The 27,751-nt window shown below is 42.8% G+C and overlaps 1 protein-coding gene across 1 annotated transcript; it reads right to left on the bottom strand.

Annotated features, from left to right (window-relative positions):
• LOC308280829 (protein NLRC3-like) lies at positions 1-27,436 on the bottom strand (the record flags this gene model as incomplete). The annotated part of the gene is made up of 9 exons (XM_080755149.1): positions 1-6; positions 9,121-9,173; positions 9,952-10,043; positions 10,947-11,120; positions 12,024-12,197; positions 13,253-13,426; positions 13,547-15,302; positions 17,874-18,005; positions 27,319-27,436. The coding sequence occupies 9 exons, from the start codon at positions 27,434-27,436 to the stop codon at positions 1-3; spliced, it is 2,679 nt and encodes an 892-aa protein (XP_080611275.1).
• Between the last annotated feature and the right edge of the window lie 315 nt (positions 27,437-27,751).

Genomic DNA, 27,751 nt, shown 5'->3' with positions numbered 1-27,751 from the left:
TTAAGTCTTAAGAAAAGGGGGAAAAAAAGACATAGTGTGATTTTAAGTGTGAGCGATTTGAGTGATTGATTTTTTAAAAATTTAAGCTACTGTAGCTATTTAAGCATAATCTCTTATGACAGATTTTTATTTTATGAAGCTATGGGTTGATTTATGTCTCTATGTTATACTAGACCTTACTGTAACTGGTGCGTGCGTGAGAATATGTGTGAGCATCATAATGTAAGGAGCAGCTCATGGAGGAGTGTATATTTATGATGGATACAAATAATTTAACAGCCAATTTATGTGAATAGAAGTATGAATGCGCTTGCTCCACATAGTTTTTCATACCCGTTGGAAGATGAGACACACATCAAACGCACCTGGTAAAAGCGAGAGAGAGAGAGAGAGAGAGAGAGAGAGAGAGAGAGAGAGAGAGAGAGAATGCACATTCCTAACTGTGAGAGAGAGGGGTGTGTGTGTGGGGCTACAGATCCCATGGCCTGGAGGAACGGACCGTAACCCTGACAACAGGCTAAGAAAACACTAATAAACAGTTTTCATTTGGGAGAAATGAAATTCGGGCTCCGTCACCGTTGGTATAATGCTAATGGCCAATACCATGTGAACTTTGGGATCAGTTGCTGAAGCGAAGCGTGAGCGTGAGAGTGTGAGTGTGTGAGTGAGTTTGCTGGTTTAATAGATAGATAGATAGATGGTGTCAAAGGATCCATTTTTTGGTGAATATGAAGTTAAATGTTTCAGGTGAATCTTTTCATAACTGTATTGTGAGTTTAAGGGTGATTTCATTTTGTAAAATTTACATTTATTTGGACTTATTGATTACAGTCCAACCTTTGATAATGTATTATTATAATGATCTGTTTTGCCTATTTTGTTTTTTCCCCTCCTTTTAATGACAGTGAGATTGACATATGGGATGTGAATTCATTCATTGTCTAAGTGGGGAATACCTGATTTCTGTTGTAGGAAAAGTGTAAATGGTATATTTTTGGTTCTTTTAAAATGTTTTAAAGTGGGGAACTGTCAAGGAAATTATGAAGTGTGTGGTAAAACATTGTAATGAACAAAAATGTTATTTGATTATAACTGTCTTCTCAGTCAAACTGTGTGAATACTTTGTGTGACTGTTTCCCATTGGTGGATCTCCTGCAGCTGTTAACCTATTCTCGATATAGCCTAGTGATGTGAGTTCTTATATCCTGGTTCAAAATGTGTTGTCACCTGTGCCTTGTTTAGATAAGCTATTAGAACTAGTAGCTGCAACAGGCGCTGTCTATCAAAGGGTGTTAAAATTAGGCCTGGCCTTAAGAGTATAATAGATGAATGTATGACTTGAACTGGGAGTACTATACCCAGGCCGCTGCTGGGTGGAGGAGCTCTGTACCGAGGCACAAGGCTGAGGGCAGAGAATACTTTAGACTTGAGTTGCATTGTGCTGTTTAAATGGACTTGTTGCTATTGTCTCTAAATAAACGGAACATATTCTACTCGTCACCTTGGATTGGATTCATATTTCTCCTTAACATAGGTGATCACTGACCGCCGGTCTCAGTAGGTTCAGAACCAACCGTTCAAAGACCTTCATGACCTGTGATGTCAGGGCGACTGGTCTGTAATCATTGAGGACCGAGGGACGGGTCTTCTTAGGCACTGGGACAATGCAGGAGGACTTCCACAGCTGTGGTATCTTCCCCGTCCTCAGGGAGAGGTTGAAGAGATGCGTGAGGGGGACAGCAAGCTGCTCCGCGCAAGCCTTAAGCACCTTAGAGTTGATGTTATCAGGTCCCGCTGCTTTCCTGGTGTTGACTTTTCCGAGTTGGCGCCTCACTTGCTCGGTGGTGAGAAACAGGGTGGGTGGGGGAGGGGGAGATGGTGCAGGGGAAGAAAGAGGGCGGCAACCGAGGACACCGTTTGACCCAGCCGCTGCTTGTTGAACATTAACAGGAGCACCGTCAAACCGATTGAAAAAACGGTTCATCTCGTTTGCCAGCTCCTCCGTGCCTGACACAGTAGAGTTGGCAGAGCCGTACCCCGTGATCTTCCTAAAACCACCCCACACCTGTCTCGTATTGTTCTCCCTCAGAGAGTTCTCCAGCTTAGCTTTGTAGCTCCCTTTTGCCTGAGCCTTGACTGTTTTAAGCTCCTCCACCACCACCCTCACGCCCTCCGAGTCACCTGCATGGAACAGATCCCTTTTTCTCTTAAGGAGGTGAATGATTTCTTTTGTCATCCACGGCTTGTTGTTAGAGAAGCAGCGAACCTTCTTAGTAGGAACACACACCTTCTCGCAGAAGCAGATATAGTCAGTGATAACCTGACAAAGGCTATCTACATCATCCCCATGTTCACTGAAAAATGATTCCCAGTCTGTCATTTCAAAATCAAATCTGAGTCTCTCCTCCGCCTCCCCCGTCCAACATTGAACCTCCCTGATGAATGGAAGCACTCTCTTCACGACAGGAAGATACGAGGGCTCCAGTTTCACCATGGAGTGATCAGAGCCACACACAGGGGGGAGCGAGACGCAACTGTATGCGTTCCTAACATTAGCATACAGGAGGTCAAGAGTGTTCTCACCTCTTGTTTTGCAAGTGACATACTGGGAGAAATCAGACAGGCCCTTTGCAACATTCACCTGGTTTAAGTCCCCGTTCAGCAGAATAAGGGAGCTAGGGTAGTGCGTCTGAAAACTGGCCACAGTAGAAAAAATAGTGTCCCGAGCTACCGCTGCATTGCCACTAGGTGGACAGTACACGGTCAACAGGACGACGCACGAGAATTCCCGTGGTAGATAAATTGGTCTAAAAACGACCCCCAGTAGTTCGATGTCTGGGTTACAAATTACCTTTTTCACTGTGGCGTGTTCTTCCCTGCACCAGGTCTTGCTAAAGTAAACAAGTATCCCACCCGCTCTTTTCATTTTGCCATTGTTTTTCACTATCTCTCGATCTGCTCTTATCATACAAAAACCATCTACAGAGATAGAGTTATCTGGACATGAACTGTTCAGCCATGATTCTGTAAGACAGATAATGTTGGCATTTTTGTATTCACTCTGAGATAACATGAGAGTTACCAGTTCGTCCGCCTTATCAATATCCTGAATTGATCTAACATTCCCCAAAAGAACAGAAGGGAGACAGTGCTGTGTAGAAGAGGGGGGGAGGGGAGGGGAGCTAGAGGGGGGGAGAGGGGGGAGGGGAGGGGAGCTAGAGGGGTTTTTGATTCTCCACAGGGCACGCTTTTTCCCTTTGTGAATTCCACTGCTCTTCCTCCTTCCATTTCTCTTCCTCCTACCTCCAGTCTTCCTCCTACTTCCAGTCCTCAGGTAGGGAATAATGTCTTTACTGGGTAAAGAGTATTGATCCTTGAGTGAGAGAAGTTTCTCACGACTGTACTGTAGACGAGCGTCTCCGTGCGCCGGTTGTTGTTGAACGTATCCATGCGCCATCTGCGCCCCGTGCGTCACGACGGTCCTATCCGTCCACAACGCCTCGCTCCGCGGCTCCTTGTCTCCCGCGATAATGTTCATGTCCATGGTTCACTCCGTGAACCGAAAGCGTGCACCGTGTACCTTGTAACAGTCCAGTTCCACGTCTTTAAAAAGGACTTACATCCGCAAGTCCGCGCGTAAAAGTAGTCCCAGCGGTGATCGTGTCCTTAAACTCCCGGGCTGTTCCAGCCCAACCGGCCGTCGCGGATCGAATCCAACGACCTCCACCGGTCGATTCACGGCACCGAGAGCCGTGTACGGCCCGACTCACTCCTTTATAGGGTAAAAAAACACGGCACCGTTCGGGTACACCGCGCGCTAAACAGGCTGGGCCTAGAGGTTCATTGTTCACGGTCGCTGACCAGCCGGTCAGAACAATGAAAAAATAAAAACACGGATAAAAACACGTAAACACTAAAAAGAAATAAAAACAAAGACCACCAGACAGATGCCAGGTCTGGCCCGTGTGAAGAAGGGTCACACAGAAGGAAAGAAACACGTAAAAAGAAGGAAGAAACTGCAGGAGCTCCACTGGACACACGTCTGCCCTCAAGGAGCGACGCGCATTAGTGAAGATCTACAAGCTCACAATGTGTCATGATGGACACGTTGTGAGCTTGTAGATCTGCTATTTTCAAACCATTGATTCCGGATGGAGACCCATCCGAAATCAATGGGGGTACATTTATTGTTATCAAATTATTGTCTTAGGAATGCGACAAAAACTCAAAATTATTGAACTCAAGTCTACATGGCGCGAGTAATCAATAGAAAAAGTCATTTTGGGGGTGAACAACTCCTTTAAGGGTTATGTACCCTGCTAGAAAAACCAGCACAGACCAGCACAATTTTCATGCTGGTCTGTGCTGGTCTATGCTGGTTTATGCTGGTTCATGCTGGTCTGTGCTGGTGCTGGTGCTGGTCTATGCTGGTCTGTGCTGGTCCCATGCTGGTCCACCAGCACAGACCAGCACCAGCACAGACCAGCATGAACCAGCATAAACCAGCATAGACCAGCACAGACCAGCACCAGCACAAACCAGCACATGTTGTGTTTTACTGCTGGTCTGTGCTGGTGCTGGTGCTGGTCCAGCATAGACCAGCACCAGCACCAGCACAGACCAGCATGAACCAGCATAAACCAGCATAGACCAGCACAGACCAGCACCAGCACAAACCAGCACATGTTGTGTTTTACTGCTGGTCTGTGCTGGTGCTGGTGCTGGTCCAGCATAGACCAGCACCAGCACAGACCAGCATGAACCAGCATAAACCAGCATAGACCAGCACCAGCACAAACCAGCACATGTTGTGTTTTACTGCTGGTCTGTGCTGGTGCTGGTCCAGCATAGACCAGCACCAGCACCAGCACAGACCAGCATGAACCAGCATAAACCAGCATAGACCAGCACAGACCAGCACCAGCACAAACCAGCACATGTTGTGTTTTACTGCTGGTCTGTGCTGGTGCTGGTGCTGGTGCTGGTCCAGCATAGACCAGCACCAGCACCAGCACAGACCAGCATGAACCAGCATAAACCAGCATAGACCAGCACAGACCAGCACCAGCACAAACCAGCACATGTTGTGTTTTACTGCTGGTCTGTGCTGGTGCTGGTGCTGGTCCAGCATAGACCAGCACCAGCACCAGCACAGACCAGCATGAACCAGCATAAACCAGCATAGACCAGCACCAGCACAAACCAGCACATGTTGTGTTTTACTGCTGGTCTGTGCTGGTGCTGGTCTGTGCTGGTCTAAGCTGGTCATATACAAATAGGGACAAACACCCATTTTAACTAACAGGTTCCAGTGGCGCCGAGGATAAGTGCAGGACTGAAGTGCCAGAGGTAGTAAGTTCGAATCCCACTCACAATGTCAAAAATAATGTCACAATCTAATATGGTCAAATACCCATGGAGCAGAGCATCAGAACAGGATTCAAGCACCAGAGCAAAGAGCAAATTACACCAGCAAAGACCTGGCCCACTTCTCAGGGGGGTCCCCCGGGGGTCCCTGACCACACCAGCACAGACCAGCACAGACCAGCAGTAAAACACAACATGCGCTGGTTCATGCTGGTTTAGATGGTGGGACCAGCACAGACCAGCACAGACCAGCAGTAAAACACAACATGAGCTGGTTTGTGCTGGTGCTGGTGCTGGTCTTACTGCTGGTCTTGTGCTGGTTTTTCTAGCAGGGTAGCCAAGACTAAATCTAAAATGAAAACAGATGCTTTCCAGGTTTTAATGGGTTGAACCTGACATCCCTATTTTGGGCAAATTATCAACATTTGGAAAAAAATATATATATTTTTTTAATCAAAAATAGTGAACAAAGCAGATCGATGATCTCATAATATGTTGCAATGCGACACATTGATCTACAAGCTCATGTAACAGGAGTCATTTAGCATGTATTTATGTTTGAATGAAGTTCGACAAAATAAAGCCAATTGACACTGTCTAGACACAATGTACTGTTTAGATATTCTACCCCTTGCTATTTTCTCTAATTCATTGAACAACAGCACCCTCTCTGGTCAGTCTGGTGGAGGTTTCACAGTGGTCAAATCTGGTCACGTGACCTTGCTCTGTCTTCCTGGTTCCTCACTGAGCAATGGTAGGCTGCTATTTACAACTCTCCTCCATTTGTACAATATAAAGTATCTTATTCTTGGTATTAACTGTACTATGTACACACTGTTTAACACATGAATGTGTAGGAGTTGATTAAGTGGACTTGTAGCATTGGACACACTGCATTTAGCCTGTAATCAATGAATGTTATTTGTGTTTGTGTACAGGACCTGGAGTATTGTACTAGAGAGTTGTATGCAGAGATTTGACATGCACATGTTGTCTGTCCCCACCAGGTGTGTGTTGGGAGGGTTTTTGTACTCTAATGTATGAAAAACGTTTTCAATGTTAATTTAAATGCTACTGTTTGTTGTTTACAGTGTGCCTGTTCTTTTAAATTATTTGTAACTAGCCCTTACCCGTTCAAATATATGAGCTCCAAAATGATGTGCAGTGTGTGGGTTATGGGATGTGCACTGTGCATACAGTATATGAGGGATGGAAAGTAACTGTAACTGGTGCTTGCATGATAATATGTAGGAGCATCAATGTAAGAAATACCCGTTTCGTTTAATGGCTGCCCCCCCCCCCCCCCCCCCACATCCACCCACGCACACACCCGCCTGCCTGCCTGCACACACACACACACACACACACACACACACACACACACACACACACACACACACACACACACACACACACACACACACAGAGAGAGCTGGTTAAACATGTTGCCTCATGCTAGATGCAGAATAGATGAGCCTCAAGCTAGATGCAGAATAGATAGTAGATACACCATAAAAATGCTAATATACAGCATACGATTTGTGAAAGTGACAAACGGGCTTCGCAGTTATGTTAGGTGTGTTCATATGCTGATTGTGATGCGATTTCAGATCAATTGCTCCAGCCACTGAGGAGAAACGCTGTGACAGACAGACAGACAGACAGACAGACATTCGCAAAATTATAGTATAGATTGTAATTAGACTATTTGTGTTTAAATAATTGGCTTCCTGGTTCCTCACTGAGCAATGGACCTGGAGTATTGTACTAGAGAGTTGTATGCAGAGATTTGACATACACATGTTGTCTGTCCCCACCAGTTACTTCCAATAAATGGGTGAACAGAGACAACACGGGTGTCTTCCTTCAGATCAGCAGACCCAAAAGAGAGGGTTACACTCACAATGCGTCGCATCGTGACACGTTGTGAACTTGTAGATCTGATATTTTTGAAAACATCTGACAGATTAAAAAAATAAAGTTAAATCCAGGCCATTCCTAATGAGTACTTTTACTTTTGGACCGTAAGTATATTTTGATGCAATACACGTGTACTTTAACTCAAGTATAATGTTGAATAAATGCCTTTTCTGTTTATTTGTGTACAAATTACTGGTCATTTTGGTTACACTAATCCATTCTCAGATTTACAAGTGTATAAATTAACACTGAGGATTTTATTGTGTTTTCACAAAAATGTTTAAATAATTAGTGGAAGTAGCATATCTACAAGCTTAAATAATTAATGAAAGTAGCAGATCTACAAGCTCACAATGCTTTGCATCGCAATGTGCTGTAAGCTTGTAGATCTGCTATTTTCACTATTGTTTTACAGTATGAGCATATAGGGCTGAAGTTGTCAGTGGTGCTAAGTAACAAAGTATATCTACACAAGTACTGTACTTAAAGGGGAAGACCACCCATTTTCAATATTGAAATATATCATTAATATACCTTAGAGGAGTTGTGTGGAAATAGAAAAAAAGTTCCCCCCCTTCTGTGTTGCCTAGAACTGGAGGATTGGTTTTGGGGTTTGTATTGTAAAGTACAATGTGTGATGTCATCAAGTTGTACTTTACAATACAAACCCCAAAATCAATCCTCCAGTTCTAGGCAACACAGAAGGGGGGGAACTTTTTTTCTATTTCCACACAACTCCTCTAAGGTATATTAATGACGCAGTTCAATATTGAAAATGGGTGGTCTTCCCCTTTAAGTTGTTACTTATACTTTACATGTTTCCAGTTGTACTTCTACTCCACTACATCTCAGAAGCAAATATTGCATTTTTTACTCCACTACAATTATTTGAAAACTTTACTTACTAATTACAGTATACAGCTTTGGATTACCATTAATATCTAAGATTAAAGGCCCTTTCCCACTGAGCGTCATAAAAAAATATGGTTTTCAATTGAAGTGGATGGCAGCGTCCACACCACAACGATAAAGCGTCATAATTGATGTGAACGCAGAGATATCGTTATTGTTATCTTTATCGCGTCCAGTGGGAATGAGCCTTAAGCCCTATTTTATACTGTTACTGTTATTTGAAAATAGCAGATCTACAAGCTCACAACATGTTGCATTGCGACAAGTTGTGAGCTTGTAGATCTGCATTTTTTTTTTACATTTGACAAATCAGAGGCAAATATTATACTTTTTACACCACTACAAATAACACACTTTAACCACTTAAGTCCTATTTTATATACATATTATTGTAAAATAGGTGATACAGTATACAAGCTCACATTGCATCACATTGCGTTGTAAGATTGTAGATCTGCTATTTTTTGAAAATTTGGGGGGGAGTTAAACTGACGTTTGTGCCTTACTTTTGTCACTTAGACTTTTATAGGTATATTTTCATGCTGTACTTTTTACTCAATAAAATGTTGAATGCAGGGCTTGTGTGGTACTGATACTTTTACTTAACTTACTTAGAGACTCATTTTACACAAGCAGATGCACACACAAATCAGCAAGCTGTTAAATAATTGTAGTGGAGTAAAAAGTACAACATGGACCACGGAAGGCCGAATCAGAACTCCAGAATGGATGTTTGATCTGTTACAACCTTATCTGTTTCTTTGGGATTGAAAACACCTCAACTTAGAGTGATTATCCTGTTCATTCACAGAAGGATGTGAATGAGTGAATGTCACATGCTGCTATGTATACTAACTGTTCATCCACATAGCTGGATGCGTGATACTTTGATTTAATGAATGAAACAGAATTCACACTTACACAACTTCCTCGGACCTGCAGGTTGCAGCAGGCAATCACCACCATGGTCGACACTGTGGGTGGAGGAGACACAGCGTAAGGTCTACAAATTCCATTCAATAATAGAAACAGCATTACCATATGATCTCCTTACTCTAAACCATGAAGAACACAATTACAGTTCTGTCCATACCTCAGTCTCTCCAGTGGTAGAGCAGAGAGGAGCTCCACTCCGTCTCCTGGATGGTTGAAGCTCAAATCCAGTACTTTGAGATGGGAGTTTAATCTCAGAGCTGAGACCAGATAAGAACAGCCTACTTCTGAGACCATGCAGCCTGACAACCTACACAAACACACGCACGCACGCGCGCACACACACACACACACACACACACACACACAATTATTACAGCAGCCAGGTCAAGTGGTTGCTCAGGGACTCATTGACATGCACTGTGAAGAACCGAGGACCTTCTGATGACCAGACAGCCTCTATAGCCACTCAGCTATGGTGAATTTCAGTTTGTATCTACGTATGTGTATATTGTTTATACACTGATTTCAGCTCTTATGTTTAGGTGAATGATAGCTAGGTATTTCAGGATTGCAGCAGTGGGATTAACACTTTCTTTTATTTGAGTCCCAGAGGGTTTTTTGACAATTATTTGTACCCCTTTTTTGTCCGCCCCCCCCCCCCCCCCCCCCCCCCCCCCCTCCCGTCTGGAAATAAATGCTGCCCACCCTGCTCTAAACGGTTCAGGAATACTGACCTGAGGATCTCCAGTAAACAGTGTGGACTCCCCAGTCCAACAGAGAGTTGCTGGACTCCCAAATCCTGTAGATTGTTGTTACTGAGGTCCAATTCCCTCAAGCTGGAGGAGTTGGCACTGATGACGGATGATAACACCTCACAGCATCTCTCTGATAGGTTACAGCCACTCAGCCTGAAGACACACAAGTTAAAAAATGAATGCATTTACTTTCTTGAAATATAAGCTCATTATTATGTTAAAAGTATCCAGGTATCAGTTCACCTACAGAGTTTTATTTAAGGTTTTGGCCACTGGCAGCAGCCTCAGAGGAGCCTCCTGCAGCCTGCGCATTAAAGTCATACTATGCAGTTTCGGATATCAGTGGCCACTTTGGACACAAGCACAAACATAGCAGCCAACGTCTGTGCCTACATTACCCAAGTTTATCTACGTTCCTGCTTACTAGTGCTAGTCATAGACATAGAAAGGTAGATGCCTCCTTCGGCTCTGGTGCATATGCATCGGGGGACCAAGGGAATCCGTGTGCATCGCTTCCACGTTCGTCACACAAAGGGACGTTGGTAGGCCAATCAGAGGCAGGTGGGGGCGGGTCTTTACGCACGCAGCCTATAAGAACAGCTGAGCCGCACAGCCGTGCAATATCAGGAAATGGATGAATTGATAAATCACGGAAAAGACTCGCTGTGATTGGCTAGTAGTCACTTGACTGGCAGCAGTTCCAGAGTGTCTGTGGATCTCATGAAATACTTTGATAGGAGATTTTCTTGGGGGCAGGCCTTTCATCAGGATTTAAACGGTGTTTAGACAATTGTGACGGAATGAGAACGTATGTAGTAAAATAACTACTCCCGCCCCTCTGCCGGCACTTGTGACTGTTATTCCGTGGACGGCAGAAACATCGGCGACTGGCCGCGAATTCCGCGGGTTGCCGAGAATTCCTTGATAATTTCCGCGATCGCGGATTCCTGGGGGGAATCCTCGATCACTTCGTTTTTTTGTTTTAAAACTTTTACACATGCTTATATGCACATGAATCAGAATTGAAATTGGTTGAAACGGTTCAGGAATACTGACCTGAGGATCTCCAGTAAACAGTGTGGACTCCCCAGTCCAACAGAGAGTTGCTGGACTCCCAAATCCTGTAGATTGTTGTTACTGAGGTCCAATTCCCTCAAGCTGGAGGAGTTGGCACTGATGACGGATGATAACACCTCACAGCATCTCTCTGATAGGTTACAGCCACTCAGCCTGAAGACACACAAGTTAAAAAATGAATGCATTTACTTTCTTGAAATATAAGCTCATTATTATGTTAAAAGTATCCAGGTATCAGTTCACCTACAGAGTTGTATTTAAGGTTTTGGCCACTGGCAGCAGCCTCAGAGGAGCCTCCTGCAGCCTGCGCATTAAAGTCATACTATGCAGTTTCGGATATCAGTGGCCACTTTGGACACAAGCACAAACATAGCAGCCAACGTCTGTGCCTACATTACCCAAGTTTATCTACGTTCCTGCTTACTAGTGCTAGTCATAGACATAGAAAGGTAGATGCCTCCTTCGGCTCTGGTGCATATGCATCGGGGGACCAAGGGAATCCGTGTGCATCGCTTCCACGTTCGTCACACAAAGGGACGTTGGTAGGCCAATCAGAGGCAGGTGGGGGCGGGTCTTTACGCACGCAGCCTATAAGAACAGCTGAGCCGCACAGCCGTGCAATATCAGGAAATGGATGAATTGATAAATCACGGAAAAGACTCGCTGTGATTGGCTAGTAGTCAATTGACTGGCAGCAGTTCCAGAGTGTCTGTGGATCTCATGAAATACTTTGATAGGAGATTTTCTTGGGGGCAGGCCTTTCATCAGGATTTAAACGGTGTTTAGACAATTGTGACGGAATGAGAACGTATGTAGTAAAATAACTACTCCCGCCCCTCTGCCGGCACTTGTGACTGTTATTCCGTGGACGGCAGAAACATCGGCGACTGGCCGCGAATTCCGCGGGTTGCCGAGAATTCCTTGATAATTTCCGCGATCGCGGATTCCTGGGGGGAATCCTCGATCACTTCGTTTTTTTGTTTTAAAACTTTTACACATGCTTATATGCACATGAACCAGAATTGAAATTGGTTGAAACGGTTCAGGAATACTGACCTGAGGATCTCCAGTAAACAGTGTGGACTCCCCAGTCCAACAGAGAGTTGCTGGACTCCCAAATCCTGTAGATTGTTGTTACTGAGGTCCAATTCCCTCAGGCTGGAGGGGTTGGCACTGATGACGGATGATAACACCTCACAGCATCTATCTGATTGGTTACAGCCACTCAGCCTGAAGACACATAAGTTAAAATAATAATGCATTTACTTTCATGAAATATAAGGGGATTATTATGTTAAATGTATCCAGTTCACCTACGGAACTCTCTTTAAGGTTTTGCAACCACAGAAGAGCCCCCTGAAGCCTGTGCATTTAAGTCATACTATGTAGTATCAGTGGCACACAAATAACATGGCAATGTGAAGGTTTGTTTCATGGGTAGAGATGGCATTTTTGACGAGGATGGAACAAACTCAGACCAACACCACCTCTTCTCACACGCACGCACGCACGCACGCACACACACTATTATTACAGCAGCCAGGTCAAGTGGTTGCTCAGGGACTCTTTGACATGCACTGTGTGGCGAACCGAGGACCTTCTGATTACCAGACAGCCTCTATAGCCACTCAGCTTTGGCGAATTTAAGTTTGTATCTACGTACCGGTATGTGTATATTATTTATACACTGATTTCAGCTCTAATGTTTAGGTGAATGATAGCTAGGTATTTCAGGATTGCAGCAATGGGATTAACACTTTCTTTTATTTGAGTCCCAGAGGGTTTTTAGACAATTATTTGCACCCCTTTTTTGCCCCAATTTTAGTCATTGTACCAATGGTTTCCTCCCCACACACATTTATGTGTTGTCACTGCTGTTCTATCCTACTGACTCACATTGCCAGTGAGGAGCCCCCACCGGGAGGACGTAGAGCCTTCATCCTACCGTATCAAGAGACGTGTCATAAGACACATCCAGACCAAGAGAAACAGTCCACTCAGAGAGTGGGCGGGTCTATTGGCTGGAGCCAGGCTAGTATCACCCTCCCCGTCCGGCTACCCTCCCCCGAACACGGGTCAATTGTTCGCACTGACGCCCAACATAGCCGGTGGCACCATGGGGATTCCAAACCACAACCTTTCATGGTGGTGGGCAGGAACTTTAACACTATGCCACCCAGGCGTGGATTAATGCATTTTTGAAGAATGTTCTTGTGAGTTGTGACTCTCTGCTCAACATTGCGTGCATGTGGGAGAATCTGTTGAAAATGTTCAGTAATACTGACCTGAGAGTCTCTAGGCTACATTGTGAACTTCCCAGTCCATCAGCGATTAGTTTTACTCCTGAATCGAGCAAATTATTGTTACTCAAGTCCAATTCTTTTAGCCTAGAGGAGCTGGAGCTCAGAACCGTTGATAACATCTTGCAGCATCTCTCTGAGAGGTTACAACCACTCAGCCTGGGAAGAAAACAAACAAACAAACAAACATTCAAAGAAACAAACAAAAAAATCTTAAATTCTTACATGTTTTCCATGTAAGATATGGATGAAATAATAAATGCATCTGGTTACACTTACAGAGCTCTTTTAGAGGCTTTGACCACCGGCAGGAGCCTCAGAAGAGCCTCTTCTGAACCAGAGTATTTCTTCAGGTCAAACACGTCCAGCTCCTTTTCTGATGACAGCAACATGAAGACCAGAGCTGACCACTGAGCAGGAGAGAGTTTTTTTGTGGAGAGACTTCCTGAGCTCAGGTTCTCTTGGATCTCTTTCTCTAGAGAATGATCATTCAGCTCGTTCAGACAGTAGAACAGATTGATGCTTTTCTCTGGAGAGGGATTCTCCTTGATCTTCCTCTTGATGTAATCCACTGTTTTCTGATTGGTTTGTGGCTTTTTACCTGTCTTTTTCATCATACCATGTAATAGAGTCTGATTGGTCTCCGATGAGAGGCCCAGGAGGAAACGGAGGAACAAGTCAAGGTGTCCATTTGGACTCTCTAAGGCCTTGTCTACAGCACTCTGGTAAAGGTGATTTATGTTAGACTTGTCTCTAAATGGATTGAACCACTTGGAAGTTGACAGTAAGTTGACGCCTTCATTGACAAATGAGAGGTAGACATAAAGAGCAGCCATAAATTCTTGTACACTCAGATGGACAAAGCAGAACACCACGTCCTTGTACACCCCACGTATCTCTTTAAAGATCTGTGTGAACAATCCTGAGTACACTGATGCATCTTTGATATCGATGCCACACTCCTCCAAGTCTGATTCATCAAAGTTCAGGTTGCCTTTCTCTAACTGTTCAAAAGCCAGTTTTCCAAGAGACATGATGATCTTATTATTCTTTGCATTCCAAATAGACTTTGTCTGAGCTCCGTCATGATACTTGACATTCTTCTGTTTGAATTGAAAGACCATGAAGTGGATGTACATCTCAGTCAGGGCCTTTGGCAGGGCACCAATCACCTCTGTTTTCAACATGTCCAAGAGAACTGTAGCAGTGATCCAACAGAAAACAGGGATGTAGCACATGATGTGGAGGCTTCGTGATGTCTGGATGTGCGAGGTGATCGTTCTGGCCTGGTTCTCAGCACTGAATGCCTTCATGAAGTATTCATCTTTTTGTGGGTCAGTAAACCCTTTTAGCTCTGACACCCTGTCAACATAATCTATAGGGATCTGATCAGCGGCTGCTGGTCGTGTGGTTATCCAGATGCGAGCAGAAGGAAGCAGCGTTCTCTTGATGAGACTTGTCAACAAAGCATCCACTGAGGCCGGCTTTGTCACATCAGTCAAGACCTCATTGTTCTGGAAATCAAGAGATCGCCGAAACTCATCTAAACCATCCAAGATGATATCAATTTTGGACTCTTTGATGCTACAGATTCCTGCTTCCTTAATGTCAAAGGTGGTATTAACAAGTTCCTCAAAGCTGCAGTCCTTCTTCAATGAATTCAGATCTCGGAAAGTGAATGGGAAGATGAAATTGATATCCTGGTTGCCTTTGTCTTCCACCCAGTTGTGAATGTACTTCTGAGTTAGGTCTGTTTTACCAATTCCAGCCACCCCCTTCGTCATCACTGTTCTGATTGGGTCTTGTCCAGATAAAGGTTTAAAGATGTCTTCAAATTGGATTGGTGTTTCCTGTCCGGTTTGTTTATTGAATGCTGTTTCAATCTGTCTGACCTCATGTTGATTACTGCCCTCTCCACTCTGTCTCTCTGTGATGCAGAGCTCTGGCTTTATGAAGATATGATTTCCTTCCTCCTTCTTCCTCTTCTTCCTCAGATTGGACTTGAGTTGTTGTTGTAGTCGAAGAGCAAGAGTTTCTAAACGACCAAAGATTAGAGGACATCAGTAAGTTCATGTCATGGTGAATGTGGTGTAAACATGTTTAGAGATGCCATTATCATGGAACCATTCAGCCCCATGGAGCAGATAGGGTAGAAACTAAGTGTCTAAGTAACCTTATGTGGCGTTAAGGAGCTGTATGCTAGAATACAAGACTTTGCTACTCTAATATAAAGGATAGGAGATCCCTGAAACATATAATGCCCATTCAGGGTTAGGGTCCCAAACCTTTTTGGCTCAGGGCACCCCTATAAATAATAATTTCCTCTGAGGCACAGCTACATTATATTCATAATCGTCACTCCTAGCACCTTATATTTATGCCATATTCTAATATTATCTTTAGCTTAACAGTATGATCTAACTATTTTTTTAATACAGATTGTTAGATTTCTTGTTATTAATAATTTTAAGACAACATCTGAATGAATTTGTGTTTAATTGAGTAAATCAGAATTTGCGTTGTACATTAAAATTAATTCACCTCCATAAAAGGGGAAACATAAGGGCATTTTTTTGCAATAATTCTCCCAGAGATTATGTCGCGAGGAAAATGTTTAGATAATAGCCATTTTGGTAACTGAAAATAACTTTATACTTCAAGTTTAAAATTATACAAAATAGGCCTATATATATAATATCAAATTATCTTGCGGCACCCCTGGACTGCCGTCACGGCACCCCAGGGTACCCCGTCACCCACAATGAAAACCCCTGGTGTAGAAACTAGCTATCCTTATGTGGCGTTAAGGAGCTATATGCTAGAAGACAAGACTTTGTCACTCTAAAATAAAGGGTAGGAGATCCCTGAAACATATAATGCCCAAAACAGAAAAAAAAGAAGCGCTGCAGGGATCAGTTGGCTCTGAAAGACAGGTGCTCTTTGGTGATACAGGTAGGAATATATGAACAAAAGTTATTTCAAGGAAGTACTGCTAGATTCCCATGGTGCAGAAAGCAGACTTACAGGGTCTGAGGACCCTGACGAAGACCTAGAAGGTCGAAACGCGTTGGTCAACTTGTTGCCTTGCTCAGAAAATAAATTATACATTTTTTCACCATTGATGGAGTGCCTTGGAGTCCCTTTCTCTGTAAGTCTGCTTTCTGCACCATGGGAATCTAGCAGTACTTCCTTGAAATAACTTTTGTTCACATATAATGCCCATTCAGGGTTTTCAAATAACATAGGCTGGAATATAAACTACATTTGAGTTCTTGTTTTCTTTTTCTTTTTTTAATCAGGATGGGAAACAAATGGCACATGGGGCAAAAGACCCCAAACTTCTGTTGAAAAATAAAGGTTTTCTTCTTACTCTCCAATAGTGTTAAATTTGTGACTTAAGTTCATAAACTTTCTTTAAATTAGAATTATTATTAGTAAAACAACTCTGGATATAATTTCATAACTCACCATTGTTAGCTGTTTCTTTTGGTGAAAGAACAGGTACTGCATAAGTAGAGAAGGATAAGGAAGGGAATACTTAATAAACAGTTTGTAAAAAATACAGCGGTACAGTTATACTATAATGCTAAAAGGATAACTACATACAAAATACATAGTGTATACACTATGTGGAAGAGAGAAGTGACAGCCTTTATTGCAGTGTTCTCATTTTCATGTTCTCTTTTTCATTTTCATTTTATTAAGGTTTATTAAGGTAATTAGTGTAATGTTGCAAGCTCAAGCTGCAACTGCTGACCAAATAAGATGTCTATTTTCATAACTGAAACACAATCTAAACCTTTCATACTTTCAATGTATTATGCAGTCAACATACCTTGCAGCACAATAGAAGCATCCCATTCCTTTAGTTGTGGATACGTGTCGAGGATCTCTGTTTTTTTTAGAAGTTTAAGGAACTGAGCAGAAGTTGCCTCCCCTTTATCAATCATGGTGTCAATAAGTTGAGTACAGGCCTCTTCTGTAGTCAACTTTGGTGTAGTTGTCAGTTGTCTATAAACTCTTGTATCAAGAACTCCATCAGAATGTGCGTGCTGGATAATGTGGAGATCTGAGCTCAGCCACCCGACAAGTTTCACCTTGTTGGTGACCAATATGTTCACAGATGAGCCCTGTAGAAATGAGTAGCAGGAATACTTTTTTGTTTCCATATGCAATAATTATAACAATGATATCTTATTTTGAGTTGCCAGTGAACCAACCTGTAGAGCATCTACGTGAGTGGAAGCCATGGTCTTCTCTGGATGAGGAACAGCTGACAAGTAAAGAAGACATTTAATCTTTCTCACCTACATTTATGAAAAAATAGTAAACATCACTCTGATTGGGATCTCTGTATACAGTGCCGATTAGTACATGTTTTTGCATTTTCGAAAAATGCATTCAGTTTCAAGAGCTCTGTGATTCAGGTCAGAACGAGTGATAAATGTGACATCCTTATGTACAGTATATACTGTACATATGCAAACACTACCTCCACACCTATTTCTATCATTCCTGATGACTGAATAGTTTTCTATTTCAATCTAAGAGTCTGTTGTTGAGTCATCAAGCTTGGTCTCTGAGAAGGTCAAAAAGTTAATCTTACCGTGTTCTGCCGCGGGGCACTCTGGATCTCCACTCCCGGCCACGTTGTGCCCCTCTGTCGGACACAACAGTTCCTTCACTTGCGTCCCGATGTAACTGGTATTGACGGGGATTTGCGGACGACTGCGGACGCCTGCATTGATTACATGGAGTTCCCCTGTTAGCCTTGAAGGTGCTGCAGGGGTCCCTGGACCCTGGTACTCAGCCACGTTATGTCCCTCTTGTACCCACATGTATTTTATGGTACCCACAACGTTTGTTTGTTTGTTTTTTTGTTTGTTTTGGGGCCCACTGGCCCACCAGATGCCCGTTATGCTAGATACCCAGTCCCCCCCCCCCCCTTGTCCCAGGCAAGTCCCGGAAAAGACACGCTCTGATTGGCCAGAGGCACTTTGAGTGACAGTTCCCAAACATTATTTACTATTCTGGCCCCCTGGTTTACAACTTCTAACGGCACTGAGTCGGCTCATGCGACCTTCGCAACGCCCGACACGGCAACTCGCTCGCTACCGCTCGCTAGGCGGTGTCTCACGTGGCTCAAGGTCACCTTGAAGATGTGGGTGTATCTGTCAAACAGAGAGCTCTGAGACTTGATTTATGACTCACCGATGGAATGACCTTCAGTAACTTCTGTTGTTTTCTGGTGTTTCTATCTGGACATCACTGAAAGCAAAGACAATAAATTATTATACAGAGACCAGACATCATTGTTATAACAATTATCTCAATGTGATCTCAATGAGTGTACACACATGCACATCACGCACACCACACGCGTGCAGGTGCACACACACCCACAGGATGGATGGATGGATGGATGGATGGATGGATGCACGGATGCACGGATGGACAGGGGCGAAAACATTGTGTCTGGCTCTTGGCCGTCCAGCCTGCCGGATACTGGTCCAACCTTGTTGACGCGTTGTTAGCTTGTAGATCTGCTATTTCTGGTGAATGTTCACATCCCCCAGAATAGGGATGCTGGGATTCAAGTGCTTATGTCAAGTATGACGTTATTTTCAATCTGTCATATAATGGAAATTATTTTTTTGACATGTTGTATGCCTGCTGCCATAGCATAGAAAAAAGATAAATAAAGTTTATGTATGTATTTATGTATCTATGTATGTATGTATCAGTGGTGTAAAGTAACGAAGTACATTCACTAAAGTAATGTACTTAGGTCAAATTTTGAAGTAATTGTACTTAATACTTCAGTATTTCCAATACTTTTACATCTACTCCACTACATCTCAGATCCAAATATTGTACTTTTACTCCGCTACATTTATTTGAAAACTTTAGTTACTGGATACTTTGCAGATATAAATGATAATATAAAATATACATTAATCCATTTATTTTATACCTAGGCTATTTAGCCGATCTACAAGCTCACAATGAGTCACATCACAACACGTTGTGAGCTTGTAGATCTGCTATTTTCAAACATTTTGTACTTTTTGGTACTTTACCTATATTTTGATGTAAATACTTTCGTACTTTTACTCAAGTACATTTAAAGAAATTGTTTTACTTGTAACAGTATTTCTACATAGTTTTACTTAAGTAAAACATTTGAGTACTTTTTCCACCACTGTTCTGTATGTATGTATGTATGTATTGTGGAGAATTGAAGCCAAGCCACACTCAAGTCAATGCAGTTTCAGCCAAACACAGGCTTTTGTTTATTTATAAAAGAAGAGGACAAGCAGCAGAGCAAACTTAAAGTCTTTCAATATAAGTGCTTGGGAAAGGCTTGGGGAAAAGCACAGAGGGGGCCGGTCGTCAGGCAGGTACTCAATGGTGACAAGTACTTAGAGTAGGGATCTGGTAAGTATCAGGGTAGGGCTTAGTATAGTGCCAGAGGTAAGTACTGTAGAGTAGGATTACAATGGAGTACCCTTAGCCGTAGGGCTCCAAAAACGTGCTTCAGAATAGGGGAATTAATGGAACTTAAATGGTTACTTCAAAACTCAGGTCTTCCATTACAGGGCATTCTGGCTGTCCATTTCCTGTGGGGTTAGTAGTTCGATTCCAGGCCTTTTTAAGGTGAGTATCAAGGTACGTATCCGGTCCGTATCGCTGCCTGTGAATGAGAGCTGAATTACTATTGAGCATGTTACATTTATATTCAGGAATATAGAATGTGTGGGGAGTTTCACCTACTGTGTGAGCCACAACCAGAGGCACAGAGAGCCAGGGAGACAATGGGAGACAGAGGCGAAATGTTTGGGGCGTCGCCTATATAGGCCCTAGATTCCACAGGTGCAGTAATAAAGTAACCAGTAAGACTCCCTAATCGGGAGATAAGCGACCGTAGGTGGCTTATCTCCACAAATAGGGCTAAAATGTGTTTTTCCAAAATCTTCCTGATCCATGTTGATGACATGAGTGTAGACATGCTGTGTAGTGATATTCGTGATTTTAGGGCAAAAACTGTAGGAGCAGTGTCCAAAAATGTGTTTTATAAACCGGCCTGAAGGTGGCGCTAGAATAGGGCCATGTGAGAAATGAGGGGTGGGGTCTCCGCGTTGCCTTGGCGGACGAATAGGTACCGGCCCCGGCTCTCCCGGACGCTCCTAGCCCGAGTCACGGCATTTTATGTGCGCTGCAGTGGCAGGGGGTCCTCCACTGGGGGCGCCACCACTTTTGCATCCGTTCTGGAGCACCAGGAGTCGGTGGTCCCCGGGAATTCCCCGTGAGCAGCCCCGTTGGGGTGGTCATTTGGTCATTTTTGCACATTTGGTCATTTTTTACATCTGGGGGTCCCCCAGGGACTGGGCTCCGGGGGTCCTTGGAGGTTGTAGTTTGGCAGGCAAGGAGTATGTGTGTAAAATGTGGCATGGATCGGGTCAACGGGTGCGGAGATATAAGCAGGGAAAAAGTGTGACGGACTGACTGACTGACTCACTGACAGACAGCCGGTGGAGGTTTTGGTAGTAAATGCGACCTACGGTCGCAATAAGTAAAGTAAAGTATGTATGTATGTATGTATGTATGTATGTATGTATGTATGTATGTGTACATAGATAGTCACATTCACAAATCATGAAAGCGGCATCTGATTAGTGAAACTTTGCACGTGCGCGCGCGCACACACACACACACACACACACACACACACACACACACACACACACACACACACACACACACACACACACACACACACACACACACACACACACACAGTGACCTTCAAAATAAGATGACTTGCTTTATAAATGCACAGCACAATTCCCCATAATGACAAAAAAGTGTTTTAGATTTGTTTGCAAATGTATTAAAAAGGGGGAAAGAATCACATGTGCATAAGTATTCACACCATTTGCTATGACACTCAAAATTGAGCTGAGAAGCATCCTGTTCTGACTGATCATCCTTGAGATGTTTCTATAACTTGATTATAGTCAGCCTATGGTACATTTATAGATGTTTCTATAACTTGATTAGAGGCAGCCTATGGTACATTTATAGATGTTTCTATAACTTGATTAGAGTCAGCCTATGGTACATTTATAGATGTTTCTATAACTTGATTAGAGGCAGCCTATGGTACATTTATAGATGTTTCTATAACTTGATTAGAGGCAGCCTATGGTACATTTATAGATGTTTCTATAACTTGATTAGAAGCAGCCTATGGTACATTTATAGATGTTTCTATAACTTGATTAGAGGCAGCCTATGGTACGTTTATAGATGTTTCTATAACTTGATTAGAGTCGGCCTATGGTACATTAATAGATGTTTCTATAACTTGATTAGAGTCAGCCTATGGTACATTTATAGATGTTTCTATAACTTGATTAGAAGCAGCCTATGGTACATTTATAGATGTTTCTATAACTTGATTAGAGTCAGCCTATGGTACATTTATAGATGTTTCTATAACTTGATTAGAGGCAGCCTGTGGTACATTTATAGATGTTTCTATAACTTGATTAGAGTCAGCCTGTGGTACATTTATAAATGTTTCTACAACTTGATTAGAGTCAGCCTATGGTACATTTATAGATGTTTCTACAACTTGATTAGAGTCAGCCTATGGTACATTTATAGATGTTTCTATAACTTGATTAGAGTCAGCCTATGGTACATTTATAGATGTTTCTATAACTTGATTAGAGGCAGCCTGTGGTACATTTATAGATGTTTCTATAACTTGATTAGAGTCAGCCTGTGGTACATTTATAGATGTTTCTATAACTTGATTAGAGTCAGCCTATGGTACATTTATAGATGTTTCTATAACTTGATTAGAGTCAGCCTATGGTACATTTATAGATGTTTCTATAACTTGATTAGAGTCAGCCTATGATACATTTAAGTGATTTGAGTTCATTTAGAAAGACACACACATGTCTCTATCAAGTCCCACAGTTAACATGGCAGAGCACAAACCAAGCCATGACATAAAGTCAAGGAATTGTCTGTAGAAATCAGAGACAGGATTCTGAAGAAAGTTACCAAAAAACTGTCCACAGCATTGAAGTTCCCAACAAACACAGTGGTCTCCATCATTCATAAATGCAATACGTTTGGAACCACCAGGACTCATCCTAGGGCTGGTCACCCGGACAAACTGAGCAGTTGGGTGCACCGGGACATGGGTCTTGATCAGGGAGGTGACCAAGGAAAACCCAAAAAAGAAAACAGGCACCGCTCATCAAATAATGGCCAACACCATCCCTACAGGAAAGCATAGTGGTAGCAGCATCATGCTATGGGAATATGTCCCAGCAGCAGGAACTGTGGGTCTAGTCAGGAGCAAGTGAAAAATATATGCATCAAATTACAGAGAGATTCATGATGAAAACCTGATGCTGTGGACCTCAGACTGGAGTTAACCTTCCAACAGGACAAGCAGGCTAAACACACAGACATGATAACAAAGGACCTGCTGGACCCTGATCTCTGGAGAAATATGAAAATGGCTGTGCACCGAAGCATCCTGATGAGAACCCTCACATCTTGTCCGTAGATCCGTATCTTGCCCGTAACGCCTCAATGTGTATAGTCTATAGCTGTTGTGTGACATCACATCATTGTGACATCACCTCATCAAAGAGCAAACCCTGAATATCTGTGACATCACATTGTGACATCGCATTTTTTTTTTCAGTAGAACCGCTGATCCAAACAATATGCCCATAAAAGGGGACAAGGACTGAGAGACAGATATTGACACGCACAGACGCATGTCTGGGTTCTCACAGCACACATTTGGTTCTACAGACAGGCATTCCATGTATGGGCGTAAAAGGGATTGTATGTATGATGTCAGACGTCATAGGACTTTCGCATAACGAGTAAGCATATCTGGGCACCGGCGCCTAACTCTGTCCCCACTAGGGGGGACAGAGTTAGGGTATTTCCGGTTATAAAGTCGGCTAAAATGGGTATTTTTGGGTATGAAGTCGACTAAAATGGGCTTCCTTTATTAAGTCATTTCCGGGTGCCTTTGGGGCTTCACATTGGGTATGTTATGCTCAGGGGTGCACATAACTTTTGGGGGCTAGTACTCAGGGGAGGACCTGGATATGTTGCTTGGTGCGCACTTTTTTGGGGGGGTTAGGGTTAGTTTTTTTTATAGTCCTATAAACATGACCAGGGCTCTGACATGACCAAATAAATAGAACACAAGTGTTTATTGGAGCTACCAGCTCTGCTCCCACAACGTTACGTGAAAGTCTTGTGGCGCGACGTAAACCAGCATGAGAGAGACAGACAGATGAGAGGATCTACTCACTGTATGCTGCTGCTGAGATTGTACTTGCACAATGTACAGTTGTATGAAACAACATTTCTTTGTAGAACCACCGATTAAACCAATATCCCATATCTCCATATACATGGATCTCCATATATGGGTATCAGGGATCTCCATATATGGGTAACTGTTTGGTTTTTGCCCTTAGGCGTCTTAAGCCCGTATCAGAGTCTACGGTGGAGACCTATCCACCGCAAATTTGAGGTGGAAAGCTTTCCACCTCAAGTCAGAAAATAAGTGCAGGCCATCATAGTCACGGCCCACAGTGAAGTCCTTTACCCCGTCTAGACCGGTTCAGGTCGACCAATCAGTGAACGGGGTGTAGAGCCTGCCTGTCTGATAGTAAAAACAGAGAGATGTGTTGGGACTCACGGTGGAAAGCTCTCCACCGTGAGGAATGATGTAACGTTGTAGTTTCATGACTCAAAAAGACTCGAAAAGACTACACCGCGGTGTAAAGCCTTCCACCGCGGACCCGACTATGATACGGGCTTTACAGGTAATAATACTGATACAGTTTGTTCTTCACTGCATACAATTGAGTTTTCATTTAGAGGTTATTCAAATAAACATATACAATCACTTATCACCTTACAGATAATCAAATATAAAACCCAGACTTATGTATAACTTTAAAATAATTGATAATGAAAAAAGTAATCAAAGAAACGCACCCCCTCACGTAATAGGAGAGCTGTATGAGTTCCAGAACCAAGAACGGGTGTTTTCTATGAGTTTGAAGTTATAATGGCTTTATATAGGAAAGGGTGTGTCTGATAAAATGAATATCAAATACCTAAATACTGAATCAAGCAACTTAAAAACTGTCTGTGGTGCTCACAAAAGCCTGAGTAGACAATACAATGAGTTGACCCAAAAATGTTTTAAGTGAAATAACCCTTTAATTAACAACTATATAGGGGTCTTCAACAGGGGGTCCAGGAGGGGGTCTAGGGGGACCTCAGAGTTACTACAAAGGGGGCGCCAAAACTTTGTGTGGTAGGATTTATTTTACATTATCCACTTGAAAGCTAGCATCCCCATTCGAGGAGAACATTAGCCAAAAATAGCAGATCTACAAGCTCACAACGCCTCACAGAAGAGGTTTGGTATAAAGGGAAAAAAGAACAGAGTACAGAGTGTATGGTCCGGTTTACAAAGTAGCTATAAAATATTTAATCTGTAACACCATTTCATACCATATGGAGTGGGGGTCCCTGTTTCATCTCTTTGCAGCTAAGGGGTACATGGCTTGAAAAACATTGAAGACCCCTGATATAGCATATGTCCCACAAAATGATAAAGCAATAACAATCATCCTTCCATGAATGTATGCTGGGATGCTAGGGTCTTGACTGTATTACTATGTATAGACTCAGGGGGTCCCCACTAGGGTCTTAACTGTATTACTATGTATAGACTCAGGGGGTCCCTGCTATGGTCTTGACTGTATTACTATGTATAGACTCAGTGAGTCCCTGCTATGGTCTTGACTGTATTACTATGTATAGACTCAGGGGGTCCCTGCTAGGGTCTTGACTGTATTACTATGTATAGACTCAGGGGGTCCCTGGGTCTTGACTGTATTATGGGGATGATTTGGACGTTATTACCAGGACGTCATCTAAACGGCCTTTTAATCACTCACACTGGCCGTAAAAGTAGCTGTTTGAGGTCACTACAAAGACATGATTTCTGTCTCCCCACTGAAAGACGTCATCTTTAAACGTCTTTCTCATCACCCAAAATGGCTGTCAAACTAAAAAGGCCATGATGTCCTGGTGATGACATCCTGGAAATGACTTCATGATCATCTCCATATGGGCTGTGATCTGGCCTAGTCCTGAACGTCATCGGAGGACGTCATCATAACGCCATCATGACGTCATTTGGCTTGCTGGGTAGGCTTAACATAATATTTTTGTAAAAGTCTATGGTGAAAATGAATGGGGAATATTAAGTGGCACCAGGAAACCACTTACTTCCACTGCGATGCTCTATACAGTATCACACTGTGGTTGTACTGGTCAGCTCCCAGTACAACAGTAACACACTGTGGTTGTACTGGTCAGCTCCCAATAGTGTTGTTGATTTCATTGACTAAAAGTATGACAAAAAAAATTCGACTGAACCAAATGTATTTATTTGATGACCCCATCTGAAAATATATTGTGCCAGGGACCCCCATAAGAGAAGATTTGTGTTTAATAATGGTTAAAACTTGTTCAACATCAATTCACATTTTTCAAAATTAATATTTAACAACAGCTGACAAGGTTAAAACTACAGTATTCATAATAATAGTACTAAAGTCAATATCATAATCATCACCATAGCAGCAGTACACCAATGTTACCAGAAGAGGGCAACGTGACTATACACATAAACTGTTGTTAGCTCCCTTTACAATGTGACCATGTTGACATTCATTCCCAAGTTTACACATTAGTTTTATTTAGGTAGTTTAGTGGGGGGAAAATACAGAATAATCTTTGACAGTGTTGTGTTTTGTGTAAGGAAAACATTAGATTTGTTTCTTTCAAGATTTACTTGGTTTGGGTACATTTTGTTGCTGTTAAAGTTGGATTGACATTTTCAGGCCTAGGTTTAATATTATTATTATTTATTTATTTTTCATTAAAAAAAGTTTTTGAGCTCTACAAGCTCTACAAGTCACAAAGCAAAGCACTGTGAGCTTGTAGCTGCCATTAGAAACTGACATCATTTTTTAAACAAGTTAAGTTCATATAATGTTTTTGTTTTTGGGCCATTTCTATTTCTTTGTTTCTTTCTTTGTTTCACATGATGTTGAGGTGATTTCTGTGTTCTTGATTGGCCCAGGTCACACTGGTCTCTTGATCTTTGATCTGTTAATGAGCAAGGATGGTTGGCATCACTGTAATTAGCAGAGCTGAGGGAGAACCAGTTCATTCTGAACAGAGCAGAGGAGACACAGTTTACAGTTTAGGCATTTAGCAGACGATTTTAATTTAAAGTGACTTACAATAAGCAGATAATACATCACTATAAAAAGCAAGATAATATGTCAGTACATCAACAACAAAGTACAAAGCATTGTTCGTGCTGTTTGAAAGAGAGTTGCTGTTGGTTAAATCTCGAGAACGCCATCATTTCGACCGGAGGGTTAGCGACTCACTCCACGGAGGTTAAGGTTAGGGTGAGGGTTAGAGTCGGGTGTCGAAAAGATGAGATGTAGTAACAGCGACACGCTCCCGAGATTTCATCAAGAGTTTACGTTACAGAAGATTCTATTTCCCCCAGAATTGATGCGGCCATTGAGGTATGCATTGTTTGTTAGAAGGTGTACTGTATTTGTTTGTATGTTTGTTTGTTCATTGTTCTCTGTGAGAATATTTGTCAACTGGAATTCCCCATGCCCTGTGATGCAGTCTGAGCAGCACGCTGTCGCTGCCTGCTCTACCCTTGAACCACCAAACTGTGTTTTTACCCATCACCGGATTACCAATTACTGTACTTTACAGTAAAGTACAGACTTTCATCTCTTCAGTTTACTTTTTTCCATTTTCAATAATTTTACTTCTACTACGTACACCTCTGGCTGCTGTTCTCTCTCTCCAGGACAGAGCTCAGGAAAACAGTTGCGGAGGGAGAGAGAGGTTCAGAAAGGAGCTGATAACCTTAACCTTACCTGTGACAGAAGCGCTGTAACAGTCGGTCCATGACATGTAGAGATAAATCACCATCCATGACTTCAGAGTCCACAGAGTGACTTGGAAGGAACGATGTGAGCCCGAGCGACCCGCCATCTTCTCTCTTCCTGCTGCTCCCTGAAGAGTTACGATTAAACCTTGTTGTTTACTGAAATAATACTGAATTCAACTATTCCACAACCTCCGTATGCTATATACCTGTAGAGCCTGGAACTCTTTTCCCAGCTCAATCTGAGTTCACCTGAGGGCGTTGTCACTTCCTCAAAGTCATCCAGACAAAGAACAGTGCTGTCGATCAGATCACAAGGGAGGAGGAGTTTCATGTGTTGAGAGTTCAGTGATGTTGCTAGGTTTTCAATGTAACCCAGTAATGGGTCCCGGGACCCAGGGATGGTCATTCAAATGAGTCCC

Source organism: Nannobrachium achirus (genome assembly GCF_963921795.1).
Source record: "Nannobrachium achirus genome assembly, contig: SCAFFOLD_160, whole genome shotgun sequence".
Classification (NCBI taxonomy): domain Eukaryota; kingdom Metazoa; phylum Chordata; class Actinopteri; order Myctophiformes; family Myctophidae; genus Nannobrachium; species Nannobrachium achirus.
Note: the sequence above shows the minus strand (reverse complement) of the source record. Positions and strands in the feature narration are given on the sequence as shown.